The sequence below is a fragment of the Sinohyriopsis cumingii genome, chromosome 9 (genome assembly GCF_028554795.1).
Source record: "Sinohyriopsis cumingii isolate HCF-2022 chromosome 9, ASM2855479v2, whole genome shotgun sequence".
Classification (NCBI taxonomy): Eukaryota; Metazoa; Mollusca; class Bivalvia; order Unionida; family Unionidae; genus Sinohyriopsis; species Sinohyriopsis cumingii.
The window spans coordinates 47,832,397-47,847,786 of NC_142969.1; the positions used below are offsets into that span (position 1 = coordinate 47,832,397).

The following is a 15,390-nucleotide window of genomic DNA, read 5'->3' on the forward strand; positions in this document are numbered from 1 at the left end:
ATCTTTTCCTGCATATTTCCCTGATAATATCCAGGACATGACAGTTTCATGATTTCCAATTAAATAATCGATTTCTCCGATGAATATTCAATTGAGAACAAGCTTTCAATACAACTGAAATTGTAATCGACAGCTGTCTATATTGTGTTCCTTGTGACCTGTAATAAAATATTCAAATAATGTTTTCCCAGCCAAATCATACCTTGTTCTTACTAGGAATTTATCTCATTCGAGTCTCTTCAATGTTTCACAACCATCTTTTCGCCCATATAAGCTTCATTACTATAAATATAACATTTTTAAAGTGATTTGTTATTAACTAGTTAACCTAGTTGTATTACTACACTGTCTATCATCCACTAAAAATAAGTCATGGTCATAAACTAGTTTCGCACAAAACAAACAAGAGAAACAAGGTTGTGGAAAAGTTATTATAATTAGATAATCTAACGTCAAGCTACTGCTCTGTCATCATGCAGGAATTTAAATTGTTACACGTAAGTTTTCTTGTTTGCTCTGTTGTTGCCAACAGGTATTTTCTTCTCTAATCTAGCACTAACATTTTTCATCAATACAATTTTATACATGAAGCATACCATTGTCACCGGTCAGGAAGACCATTCCAAATTAAGAAAACATAAAAGAAGAAAAATAACAGGTATATAAGATATAAATTTGTATATGCACACAGACTAAACTACAAAAGTAAAATTGATAAAAAGCTGAAATATGCAAATATACAAATGAATATGTAAGTAAAGAAATAATTTATCATGTAGTTTGGATCCTGGTTAAAAGGAACAAGAAGAAGAAAGAAAAAAAAAAAAGAAAAAAAATATTTGAACCAAAGTGCTTGATACTGGAAGAAAACAAATGTGTTTAGAATAATGTCTCAGGAGTCAATACAACTTTAATATATAATCAAATGTACCTTATATACTCAAAGTGGAGTCCAAATGTAAGCAACATTGACCCCAATCTGCCGTCGCATAATGTTGTGGCATATCAGGGTCTGTATTGTTTGTTCTACTAATTAATTCTTACACACGGCATACACGAAGATCTGGTGGGACATTATATGACGGCAGATCTGGGTCTGTGCAGTTTGCAGTCGGTCTCCACTTATAAGTTAACATAATGGTAGCCATTCACACGATTCAGCTCAAGATCTCTGTACGTAGCAATAACCTACACTTATTTTACCTTGATTAATGTAATAATGAAACGACCGACTGGTAGAGGGTCTATCATTCATTCAACAGGTACATAATGGTCTCATTCCGGGGTAAAAGATAATGTAAAACCCAGCGTGACTTGTATGTTTATTCTTTACATTCTCCTAGGTATATTGGCATTTATAGGTGTTTTGTATACCGACGATTTGACTTAGTATGCTACCAAGACTTAACGGGGTTCATCGAATCATTTCGTCAGGACATCTCATCTTTCTCGATCTCATAATAGTGTGTTGATGTTTGAAAGTTAAAAAAAAAAAAATGAAAGTAGAGACGATAATTATACTCTAAAGAAAACGAGCAGTTCACGTAATACCAATCTCTGATAAATAGGAGACAACACAACAAAGAAAGGAGTTTAGAAAGTTCTTTTTTATGCCTAAACTTGTTCCCATGGTTTCTCTGAACAACTGACCTACCTTTGAGAAGAAGAAGGTATTTTATAAGTAGTAACACAATCCTTTCCTAACATTGTTGGCTTGGATTCTTTACGTCATGTGGTACTAACTGACACTGATTATGTGCTCCAAATGGTCTCTCAGCAACTAGACTTTTAAAAAAAAATGGACAGGCAGAAAGCTACGTGACAGTATGTAAATGGACAACGATTTCAAAAATACATGTCATTTTAGTAGGATGGGCATGCCAAAACGCAAGACAGCCTTACGCCAAAACTGGATCATAAGTAATTTTATGTAAATTTTCAGAACGTGTTGGTGATTTAGCATTAAAAATTAGGTATGAGTGCGGGATACGATTCTTCATTCACGCTGGAGGATACGCTGAAACAATCGAATTTAAAGCGTACAAAGGTAAGCACTTGCGGCAGTACTATGAATCTGCATGATGAAAAAGAAGGTAACGACTCGTATAAAGATGACAATAATGACAACAAAGACAATGTTTCCATCAGTGATAGTTTTTGTAGTTGTTACGTTTGAGAGAGAGAGAGAGAGAGAGAGAGAGAGAGAGAGAGAGATAGAGAGAGAGAGGTGGGGGTAGGAAGAAAGAGACGGATGTTTTGAAGATAGTCGTAAATACTACGTCGAACATGATAGCAAACATACTTTTAAGACTGTAGCCAGTTCTTCCCAATATCGATTTTAAAGCACCCTCTGTCTCGACTTCTAATGTAAGGGCAATCTCTTTATTCCTTCCACGACATAGTTGAAAAAGTCCTGTAGGTATTTCTTGTAGTATTACTGGAAAATCCACAGGGACCAAGATCTACTTACAAGTTTGGGTTGTATAAACATATATCAGATTCTGTGTATCTCTGTGAAAAGGATAGTTCTACAACATTCTAAAGGCTTTATACAGAAGATGAAGAAAAAACTGCAATGCAAACAATAACTTCTAATAGACTTGCCAAGAGGTTGTTTACAAGATATAATGAAGCGATATTATTGCACAAGTTTAATCATTTTTAAACAAATACTTTACTCGTCAAAGCTGAAAACATCGCTAGACTGAACAAATAATATTTTCAACACTATTAATATTTGTTTTGCCGAAGAAAATGAATAATTGATTAGGTGTATACTTCTACGGGCTGTTGTCGCAAAACACAAAGTGAGTCGTGTTCTTCATTAGACCCAGAAATCACGTCCACGTGAGATGGTAATTTTTTGATAAGATGCTGCATACAATCTCCTGTCCCAATAATGCTGTTAAGTTCCATAATCCTCTGCAAGTGAATGCAACCAGGAAAAATCATATGAAAATAAAGATGCTTCTAAACTGAAATATTATAACGGATTCGATTTATTGTATTTCCCAACTCCTGCGTAGATATTATTCTCTCTCTCTCTCTCTCTCTCTCTCTCTCTCTCTCTCTCTCGTACAAAGTTGTGTAGCTTCCATGTAAAAGCCGCGATCACGAATTTTTCTTTTTTCTGGTTTCATTCATTCTGCTCCCTCAATTATGCACATTTTGGGTTTGTGACGTTACCTTCTTTCAAAAATTAAAGATGAGCGGACAGGTTGGGAGCGTTAATGTTGGCTTCTTCCATTTAATCTTATTAGATTCGTTGATAGAGTTTTAGCAATTATATATATATATATATATATATATATATATATATATATATATATATATATATATATATATATATATATATATATATATATATATATATATATATATATATATATATATATAAACGTATATTACATTTCTCCGCAGGACTATTTCCAGACGGTCGATGCATCCTCGAGCACTCAGAACGTAAAGCTGGCTTCTTTGCGTTGTCAAAGGGACGAGAAGATGTACCCTGAAAACAAGGAAGTTAGGGATGGAATCAAACGAGCCGAAAAGAGGGCCAGGGTCAAAAGAAAAGGCAAGGAAGCTCCTAAATTATCTTCCTAAATTTCGGTATCTGTCTACTCACAACGATAGGCTGCAGTTGCGTTTTGATACGACGCGTTTTAGTTTGGTTCTTAATGTTTTAAATTTTGTTTTCTTTTTCTTATTTTTTTTTTAATTACTTTTTTCCAAACACTATATATATATTTGGTTTTGAAGAGGGTTTACAGGTTTATTCTTCGTAAAATGATGGATACAACATATGGTGTAATTATAAATAAAAATAAAGAAAGCCCGAGGCACAAACGTTGTAAAGAATGACTTTGTCAGGTGAAACAGACGTTTTCTTAGTTTCGTGTTATCTAATAGTAAAAGAATGCACTTGTTGATTTAATTACTTTAACCATTTTTCAAAATTCTGCGACAAGAATATGTTTTACATTGATTAGAAAAACAGAACAACATTTGCAATATCTTTCTAAATTCGATAATGAGATTTTTTAACGAGGAGATTGTAAACGTATTGATATACAATAATAAGCTAAGTCCAGCACAATTATATCGTGCACACCTCGAACGTTCAAATATGTGAAGCAATCTCACTTATTTCGACTGCAAGAACAAACTTAAAGACCTAATAATGTTTTCTACCTGAAATATTCTCAGCATGTTTTTTAAGTTTTAATGTTTTTCTAATTTCATGGTGTTTGTTTTTGTAATAATATTATTATATTTTTTTTTATCTTATAGGTGTTGTCTAATGTTGTAAAGCGCTTAGAGCTTCTAAAGATTAGGCGCTATACAAAGTCCTCATTATTATTATTATTATCATTATTATTATTATTATTATTATATACAAATAAAAAGTTTCAAATGACAGTAGTGAGAAATAACCCACTTTACATCCTATATTGTAGGTCGCCGCAAGAAAATTACTTCGATCGGAGACATGACAGTTGGCACCCACAAGTCCGTGAGTACATATACATGAGGTTTCGTTGAGTGTAACATACATATAGTATCTTAAACAGGTGCTCATTTAAAATTTTGGGTTTTCTTTTTTAAAAAGTCCACTTGATACGACTGGTGTTAAGCAAGAAATTGGAAATCTTGAAATAGTTTCGTAAATTTCATTTGGTATGAGCACAACTTTAATATTCTATTTATCAGATGATGACACTACTGATTTATTTCATGAGACCGAAAAAATAAGAATAATGTAACGAATCCAAATAATATTCGAAGGCCTCTAACACTATGGTTTTGCTATATATGACGTCATGACATCGTGTTTGCTGTCTTTTGGTGTTATTATATATGTGTAATTTGGAAACATATAACGTGCGTTTATCCTTACTAATCGATGTATAATAATTGTTATATGATGGAGAAAGATACGAACACCATAAAACGATATATTTAAAAATATTCTGCTTCAAAAGTAAAAAATGATATGCATCGATATTCTCTCTATTAATATCAAATTGCAATGAAACATGTTGATTTATATGACGTCATTAGGGCAAATCTTTACAACGATGTGGTGGGGCTTCCTTGACAACATTTTAAAAAATAAGTGCAGTCTGGTGTATTGAATTTTAGAATTTTACTTTTTCTATATATATATATATATATATATATATATATATATATATATATATATATATATATATATATATATATATATACATATACACACAAGTAATTCTCTCCAGTTACCTCCAAAACATTTCACGTATGACAAGAAGCCCAGGACAGAGACTGGCCGGGCACTGGTACCCAGTGCAGGATTTAAGCAACGGCTGAACAATCCCTTGGTGAAAGTTCACAGACTTCCCTCCATCAGTTTGTCCACATCGCGTGCTACATTCCAGAGAAACCTTCAAGCCGAATCGCTAGAATCATTTGCATCTAACGACAAACTCACCTCAATGGCTAAGATTACGGATAAGAAGACATTGGGCAAGTTGTACGTGGACAAGCAATACTTAGAGTTCCTTGTAGATAGTGAAGGTAAGCAAGACACGCAACGCACACACACACACACACACACACACACACACACACACAGACATATATATATATATATATATATATATATATATATATATATATATATATATATATATATATATATATAGCCTGAAATTCTGATAATTAGAGTTTGAAATCTGAGAATTATTGTTCAAAGACTGGTGTTCGAAGTCTTTTAAGACTCCAATGAATGTTCGTCCGCAACATTCTTATATATAAATGCATACAAGTCAGACGATAACAAAGAGCGTTACATTTATGTTTGCAACAGAATCGACCAGCACCTGATTCGAATAGTATGCAAACATGATGCTTTTGGTTTTGGGTATTTTATGTTTTTGTATGCGACTGATGCAAATACAATATGCTAAATTAATTACTATATAATGAACATATGTTTCTGACAAATACAATGCATATTTGCGTTAAATCTATGTTTCTGTGCAAGTATATTGTGTGCAAAGAGAGAAAAAGAGATCGATCCTTTTCACAGCTTTACACAAATTCTTTTAGAGCTAGCCGGAACCAAAAGCAGTGTGGTTAAATCTAAGGTGGTGGATACCGCTGAGGACGGTCTGTTCTTCCTCCATGAGAGGAAGAATTTTTGGAACAGCCTGGGACCCCTACCACCTCCACATCCTTCACGAAGATCTCGTTCCAAGGGGCGCCTACGTCGCCTTTCTCTGTACACAAGCACTGAGTCGCTTCTCTCGATCGAATCAATCAAGAGCTCTTCGACACGGAGCTTTTCCGATTCACGAGTGACGAGACAATGCCTCAGCAATGTAAAGGCTCGCGTAAATTCGTTTCGGGAAGAAAGAAGAGCGGAAAAGACCGAGCCACCGAGACCTGAAAAGATCAAGTTTCAGTTTAAGTCTTACAAAAAGAACGAAGAGCTTAAGGAAATGACGGAGATTCCGGAGGAAGAGGAAGGGGAAAACAAGCCAGAGACGGAAGAGGAGGTTCGTAGACTCAAGGAGGAGGCACTAAGACGTGGGGAAGATGCTGTGACCTTCATAGAGAAGGAGATAGTGGCTGTTGAAAAAGGTATGTCGTGAAAACGTAAACTCTATTTTACGATCACTTTGTAAGTTCTAATCGCTTATAAAATGTATTTGCGACTTCACAAATATTGGCGCCAAACGATCGTTGAGACAAATAGAACATGTAATTGCTAATAGTAATCTTCCTTAGAATCCAATCAGACTGTTTGTTATTTTATTTTAATATAATTGTGATGCACAACATGTATCATTCCAGTTGTTTCACATGTTTTTGTGTGTATTTACATCCTCCAGGATCATACAAATACGCCTTAAAAAGTTTGCCAGATGAAAGTACCTTGATGGATTGTGGTCAAATCTAACTATACAAATCCTCTCTATGTTATGCATTATTTAACCATTAAAAATGTTGGTTAATATGAACAGAGTTTTCGGACATACGATTGTTTGCAAACTGTCACGTCATACTGATCTGAAATTGAATACACTTCAATAAATTTTATCGATACTTTTAGGCTCCTAATTGATTTTTAATAGAATTTGGTCAAGCTTTGTCTGTACTAACTTCTTACAACAGCAGCGCCGCCTCCCTCCTGACCTTAGATCGAAAATTGCAACCGCATATAAAAAATCTTTTAGTTGAAGTTGAAGCACAATAATTGCAAAATGTTTTGGTAATACATGATTCACCTCTATAGACAGACAGAACAAATATCAGGCTTTGCAAGCAACTTTGTTTATAAAAAAAAAAATAATGCAGTTCGCTTCGATCTTATTTGCAGAATCAAAGAGCTGTTACTCAGGGTAATGCTTATATAATATAAGAGCAGCGGATCTTTTTCTTAAAATGGGCAAGAATTTGTTTGAAAGATCTAATTGTGCAGAAAGGAGGAACAATAAACGCTAATATGTACAATATATTTGCTCGAAAAGAATTATTGTAACCTCGTGAAAAATCATTTTTTGATTTTGTATAGCTACAGTGTGGTAGTTGTTATTATTAGTTCCACATTGAAAGAAGTGGATATAGGGCCCTTGTCTAGCGACGATAGCGCTAGATATTCTGGCGCCATGTGAAGAGGCTAATGAAGGAATACCATGTTGTACCTAAACTCAAAGTTATGTTGATGTAACCCACTGAATGGACGACAGAAATAAGGGCCATATGAATCATAAGGATTAAATGACAATATTTAGCTATTTATAAAATTCACACTTCAGCGAATCCTCATCCCTGATCATGTAATACTATATTTCTTTATACATATCTGGTTTCATGTGTGTGTCTAATCGTACGGTATTTTTGATTGCTCTTATCCAATTTAAATTCGTCTAAATAAGGCCACTTTAGAACTGTCGATACATTTTTTGTTTAGTTGAACTAATCTCACTTTTGAATCTATAGAGGAATGCTTTGAAATAAATATGGCACATTGAAAACTCGTCAAATTACTCATGTTCCCGCCCATATTTGCACCATCTTTGTACATGTGTTTTCTTTCCTTATACAGCGTTTAATCAGAAAAGATACTCTGCGTGCGAGATAAAGGCCATAGCTTGTTTGGACGTACTTGAGCAATTTACAAACGAGGAAGTCCCGTCAAAGCACATCCTTCGATCCATGTTGTACAGTTGCCTTGGAAACTGTGCGATACAAAGAAAAGACTACTCTAAGGCTCTTGAGTATCATAGCCTTGATCTTGATATCGGCGAGGAGTAGTGAGAAAAATTATTTTTTATTTTAATTTATTTTTTCTATGAGATAATTAAATAGTTTAACTCCCAGTTCATTGGTGTTAGTCCATTCAATCGATTGAAGTCTTTGTCGGACATACATGTCCTTCTTTTGTCCATAGTTTTTCAAAATAAAAAAATACCCGATACCGCAGGCAACTGATATTTTAAATGTTTTATTATGATACAATTTATCACAATCAAAGCTTTTGAAATCGCATAGATGTAGTGTTAGTGGTGGTAGACTGTTCCATATATTTTGCCGGAGCTTGGAAACATGGGTGGCCAGCTCAGCAAAATCCCTGATGGGAAAATAATATTACATTCATAACAACTAATGCAGAGAATAGAGTGAGACATTCCGTTATCATATTTGTAGTCATGTAGAAAAACATTACGACCCATCAACTGTTTATTTTGCTATCAATATAAATTTGAATGGGATACAGGCTACATTTGTATTAAAAAAGCATATTAATTGCTACAAATACATCCAATTTAATCTTTTGGACGATCTCACGTTGTTTTTCTTTGCTGTTTCTTTTTTGTTTTTCAGTGGTAACCCTGATATACAATCGAGGGCTCTCGGTAATCTTGGTCGGGTCAATGTCCTGATGAGTAATTACAGTCGTGCAATCGATTTGTAAGTATTGTATTCAAGTATCTGTATATAGATATTACCTTTTTCTTTATCTTTGCTCTGTATGCTTTGATTTTAACCATTTTTTGGTTGTTGTGGCCTTTTTTTTGTATATCTTAATTTAAACCCATTTTTTTGTTTGTTCTTTCTTCTGGCTTTGTTTTGTATGCCTTGGGTTTATCATTTCTTCGGTTGTTGTTGCCTGTTTTTGAATTTTAACCCAATTTGGTAGTTGTTGTCTTTTTTGTTGTTTTGTATGCCTTAAGATAAATACCTTTTTGGTTGTTGTTGCTCTTTTCTTTGCTATATATGCCTTGATTTTACCAATATTTGGATTTATTGCTTCGTTGTTTTTATATACCTTGATTTAACGCATTTTGGTTGTTGTTTGTCTTTGTTGTTTTATATACCTTAATTTAACACATTTTGGTTGTTGTTTGTCTTCGTTGTTTTATATACCTTGATTTAACACATTTTGGTTGTTGTTTGTCTTCATTGTTTTATATATCTTGATTTAACACATTTTGGTTGTTGTTTGTCTTCGTTGTTTTGAATGCCTTGATTTTGACTCAGTGTTGGTTGTTGCGTTTTCGTTTTGTTTTGTATGCCTTGATGTAAACTCAGTTTTTGTTGTTGTTGCTTATCTATTTGTTTTGCATGCCTTGATTTTATCCATGTTTTTGGATGTTGTTGCTTTTTTGTTATATATGCCTGGATTTTAACCAGTTTTTTGTTGATTTGCTTTTTTGTTATTTTGTATGGCTTGAATTTAACCAAGGTTTTGTTTGTTGTTGCTTTTTTCTGTTTTATATGCATTGGTTTTAATCCATTTTTGGTAGTTGGTGTTTTTTTATATCTTTATTTAACCCATGTTTTGTTTGTTGTTGTTTTTTCAATGTTTCGTATGCCTTGAATTTACCCAATTTTTAGTTGTTGCTTTTTTCTTTGTTTTGCATGCCTTCTTAGAGAGTTTATGCATCGTTATTACCGACTTCCTTTTGTCTAATTGTGATTCATATTTGATTGTACTCGTTGAGATTTACCTTCATTGGGATATTAACAAAGCTTTTGCCTCCACCAGTTTTCTACCTAATATTTACTCGGCAATTGAATACCAAGATCGTGTTGATGTGTAGTTAAACCTTCGGCATATGTGCATGATCTTCTTGGTCCAATTGTCTCTAACATTCACGCTAATATGCACCTAATGGTAATAGTTTTGCGGAAATTCGACACATGGATGATTCTTGAAATCTTTCCCTTCACATTTTTAGATTCAACAGAAAAGCCCCGTTATGTAAGACTTTCCAGGAGACTGCTTGGCTTTTTCATGAGATCGGAAACTGCTTTTTGATGCTGAGGATATTCGAATATGCTCTTGAGGCAGGGATTAAGGCGTTAGAGGCCGCCACCGAGTTGAACAACATGCGGTTTCAGCTACAGAGCTTCGTTCTTATAGGTGTCGTTGAAGGTAATCTACATTTGTTGTTGGCAAAATGGTTTACACTTCCATTGGTTTTTATACCGAAGAAAATTACCACCTTTATGAATCGAACGTACATTCGTATAGCCTAACTAATGATCTGATGTGTAAGACCTTTTCCTTACGTTCCAGTTTGTTTGGAAAGTTGCTTTAATCATGTAACCTTAAGTTTGATTGAGATTAGTAGAAAGCATTCTATTTTGCAACGTCAATCGAACGTTATCAACATATGAAACCTATTCAATGACAAGTCTTAGATATTATCTACAAACAACAAACATGTATAAAACAAAATTAAATGTTGCAAGAAGTCGACCAGGAGATTATGTCGACTCAAGGCCTCAAGGTTATTCAAGATTAGACAAGTCGTATGTACACAAGCCATCAAGGATTTGACTTCACGTGGACTTATATATTGTTCTCTTGCAGTTAACATGAAGAGGTACAACGAAGCGTATCACCATATTGAAGAAGCTCTTGAAAACGCCAAAATCATCGGTAAGATCAAATAAACATTTTCTGATCTTACTCTTATCGAATTTGCTCAAAAAATCTTAGAATAACATGTTTTGATTTTGTGAAGTCGTTTAACACATCCAGTAAAAGCAGATGCTTTATATAAATAAATAGAAAATGATGTCCAGCCACATCAGTAAGGGCAATGGAGACATAATATCTGTCCAGTAACAGCGGCTCCTTTACATAAATAAGTAGAGAATGATGGCCTGCCATATCAGGAAGTGCAAGGGAGACATTTAACTCCTGTCGCGTCTATCGCTGTTTCAAACGTTACTTTCCCGCAATATAAGCTGTATAGGACTGTAACCATTAATTTAACAGGTTTTTATACCAAAAAGGTATATTATTAGTTAAAAAGATGCACGTGTCGTCCACCTTTTTTGGAATTTAATCTTAAAGGTATGGCATTTCCATAAATTCTTCTTGTACCCATTACATTTTCAATGAACCATGGCACTTGAACTTAGTCGAATGAGATAAATGCAGATTTTGACCTTTTAAAAATAGTTATCACCACCGATACTTGTCTAACTCACCTTTTCTTTTGTATCTTGTCTTGCATGAATTCAGCCAGTTTTATTGATAGACATATAATACAAAAGACCTCGCATAAACTCTTTGTTGAGCAAATTTTGTATATTGACTGAATTTCAGCTTTCAGTTCACCGAGATACACATTTGTGTGGTTTAACTGTACTATATTGCACTTATTTACGTCATGTCAACAATTTTGTCAGTTCTAATTACATTTCCCACAACATTTGTTCCTATGATATCTCAGATCAAATCAATATGAATCAATATATGTTCATTAGTACAAAATAATGCTTGTATTCGACCAGTCGCCATGCTAATGAATTGACGGGGCACCGATACGAGGATATATTGACCTTTTCATTCACCAGTCATATTACAACTCTTGTACTGCAGAAAGTGAGAAGCCACATTTGGAGGCTATCGTTACTATAAAGTAGTCTCTCTAACATAAAATGCGGTGTAATGTCTTAGAGGGTATTAAAAATAAGTGGAATGGGAAATTCATAAGTGACGCAGCCACGAACAATAATCGGTGCATGTCGGATATCCATTGTGGAAAAAAATCTAGAGTTTAATCAAAATTGGTATTAGATACTATTAATGCATCTGTTGATTTTTGTTTATACAAGTTTGAAGAATCAGTTGCAAACATCTGATTTGTTATGGTCCCATCTATACTTGAAATGCAACTCCAGCATTTCAATATAATTTCAACAACGCATTTAACGTACATTGTTATAAGTTTACAACTACATGTATAGTCTGTAACGTAAATAGTCTGGTCAGAATTAGGCAAATATTTAGGACATTTAAAACTTTTCCAACATGGAGTGCATTTGTTGCTGGTGATAGCAATAATAGCAACAATTGTATTTATAGAAGCTCATTTAGTCAAGAATATAACAAAATAACACCCCCAAAACCCCAAACAAAACAACGACAAAAGACCACAAACAAAAAGCCAAATAAAATAAAATAAATAAATAAATAAATAAATAAACCAAGATAAAACGCAAAACAACTCAAAACCCCAAACTAAGCCAAACAAAAACATAAGAAACAAAACAAAAAACAACAACAGCAACAAAAGCAACAACTTAATTTTCCATGGGTGCAAGGTGTATTGTCCGCGCGTTTACAAAATAGGTACATTTTGTTGGTCACGCAAGGTGTATATTATAATTGTACAAAAGTGGTATGATGAATGTTTTGTAATAGGGTCGCAAAGGCTAATGTGAGTTAAGTTTCCTTAAGTGCGCTTTCTACACGCTGCTTCTCTATTTTCTCTGCAGAAGATCGAAAGTCTCAAGACGTATTGACACTGGCGCTAATTGATATTAATAAAAAGATGGTACAACAGATGCAGAATAAGGCCTCCTGCCGAAGATTCACTGACAGAATACATTCTCCTCGGCCCTACCGAGTCTTTCCCCTTGTCACACAAACCTCTGCTAAAACCAACATCGTAGCTGAGGGATGAAAAATAAGCATCACCCGAGAACGTACATATTATGTACTTTCAAGATCTTAAAAGAGTATAAAAATGCTATCGTTGCTATCTTTCCTTATTTGTAAATGCCATTTCGGAGTTGTGATTTTTTTTGTTTTGTCTATTGCCAAATATAAACTTTAAACAGGGCAAATGGATAGGAAACAAGTTCTCCAGCTTACTGCCATTACAGAAGAACAATCATGCAAGCCTGTGGGATATAAAATAAATTTATCATTTATCTATATATATAAACCATAAAAGAAACGAGGGGGGGGGGGGCTGCCTTAATTGGTATGGTGCATAATTTCTAACTGACTGATTATATGCTTGTCATGCATTTTCGTTTTGACTATATATACTTTCTACAGTGACAAATGAGTCATTTACAAGCAGAAGAGTATTAATATCAATATTATAACTTAGATTTTCCGAAACAATGTATTTGTTTGAATATCATGTAGTCTGCACTCCGCAATATGTCTTTACATGTCATTTAGTCTACACTCCATAATGAAGGCCTTTGAATATCATTTAGTCTACACTCCATAATGCAGGCCTTTGAATATCATTTAGTCTACACTCCATAATGCAAGCCTTTGAATATCATTTAGTCTACACTCCATAATGCAGGCCTTTGAATATCATTTAGTCTACACGCCATAACGAAGGCCTTGGAATATCATTTGGTCTACACTCCATAATGCAGGCCTTTGAATATCATTTAGTCTACACTCCATAATGCAAGCCTTTGAATATCATTTAGTCTACACGCCATAACGAAGGCCTTGGAATATCATTTGGTCTACACTCCATAATGCAGGCCTTTGAATATCATTTAGTCTACACTCCATACTGCAGGCCTTTGAATATCATTTAGTCTACACTCCATAATGCAAGCCTTTGAATACATTTAGTCTACACTCCATAACGAAGGCCTTGGAATATCATTTGGTCTACACTCCATAATGCAGGCCTTTGAATATCACTTAGTCTACACTCCATAATGCATACCTTTGAATATAATTTAGTCTACACTCCATAACGAAGGCCTTTGAATAGTCTTCGCTCAAGAATGAAATGGCATAAATTTTGTATAGCATGCCCATAGGAACACTACGGAATGGACATTTGGAATAAACGGATCGGAACCTAAGTACTACATATATGTCTCAATCTTGCCAATAAAACAGAGTATACAGGACCACGCTGAAACAGGGCGCTTTTATACTATTTCAGTGACCTTGGCTAGAGTTACAAAGGTTTGAATACTATTCGGCATCTTTTATTTTAATTAGGGCACGTATTAAGTGAACAGTGTTTTACTTGCACAACACATATCAGTCTTATTTTATTGTGATCTCTAAGAAATGGCACGTTATTAACCTTCAACTATAACAATCTGCGACTTGCACTGGATACATTTTAATTTAGAATATCCAAATTAAATTAGTGCGCAAAAGCGCACAGCTAAATGATTCGTAAATAACCGTATCTGTCGATAAGTGGCTATAATTCAATCAATCGATCGATCGATTAATCAATTAATCAATGTTGACTGTATAACTAAAGAGTACAATCGGCATAAGAATGCTAAATCATTAGGCAGCAATGTGCCAACTTAGTACAAAGAAACTTGTTCATAAATAAAATAGAAATTCTACATTTATTCCAAATTAGATAGGTACAGTTGACTATAACGACAAAGCTTCCTCAACTCCCCTTCTCCAGTATATGTTAGTCTTAAATAAAGTTGCAGACAATTATAGCTTTTTTATTTATTCATTTATATTGAATCTATTACGTATTGTTAAATATTTCCTGACTCTCTATGGATGATATACTCCCATCTCCAACACACATGCACTAGCACATTGTTTACCGTTCTAGCACAATACATATGGTCATTAAAACTTAAGAATTTGTGACAGCTCCGGTGGCCAAAGTGGTTAGAACGTCCGCCTCGATGCGTGATGTCGAGGGTTCGTACATCGGCCGATCATCTCCCTTGCTTGGCACTCAGCTTTAAGAGGTTAGTGTTAGGACTGGTCGGCCTGTTGTCACGATATTGTGACTGGCTTGGACATGATGCTACATGTCTGCGGCATTATGCCTCAGTGCTAGACATCACTATAAACTGCCACATTGCAGATATCGTAGCGAAATGACAAAAAAAAAAAAAAATTGCTAACGCTACGTTGAAAATCTAAACCACACACACTCACACACGGAATTATTACTAACACAGGCGAAGGACGGACAATTGAAAGATTAAATAACTCCGAGCCCCCAGTCAGCAAGGCGGACGGTCTAGGAGTATAAAGTATAAAAAATAATAAGGTAAAAGGTATAACAATTTAATAAACTATATCACGATATTCAACAATTACAGGACAATTTTTGCAATGCA

The 15,390-nt window shown here is 34.4% G+C and overlaps 1 protein-coding gene across 1 annotated transcript; it reads left to right on the forward strand.

Annotated features, from left to right (window-relative positions):
- The first annotated feature begins 1,405 nt into the window (after nucleotides 1–1,405).
- Nucleotides 1,406–14,746, forward strand: LOC149791758 (uncharacterized). Its single transcript, XM_089970260.1, has 10 exons — nucleotides 1,406–2,047; nucleotides 3,421–3,574; nucleotides 4,458–4,513; nucleotides 5,256–5,553; nucleotides 6,088–6,621; nucleotides 8,090–8,297; nucleotides 8,869–8,955; nucleotides 10,227–10,423; nucleotides 10,865–10,933; nucleotides 12,784–14,746. Exons 1-10 carry the CDS (start codon nucleotides 1,976–1,978, stop codon nucleotides 12,969–12,971), a joined length of 1,863 nt encoding a protein of 620 aa, XP_089826386.1. The 5' UTR covers nucleotides 1,406–1,975; the 3' UTR covers nucleotides 12,972–14,746.
- The last annotated feature ends 644 nt before the right edge of the window (nucleotides 14,747–15,390 follow it).

Bases quoted from the DNA above. Each gene is read 5' to 3' on its own strand.
- LOC149791758 (XM_089970260.1), top strand. From the start codon at position 1,976: ATGAGTGCGGGATACGATTCTTCATTCACGCTGGAGGATACGCTGAAA. The intron at 3,575-4,457 runs GCAAGGAAGCTC...CCTATATTGTAG, and splicing joins GGCCAGGGTCAAAAGAAAAG to GTCGCCGCAAGAAAATTACT. The intron at 4,514-5,255 runs GTGAGTACATAT...AATTCTCTCCAG, and splicing joins CAGTTGGCACCCACAAGTCC to TTACCTCCAAAACATTTCAC.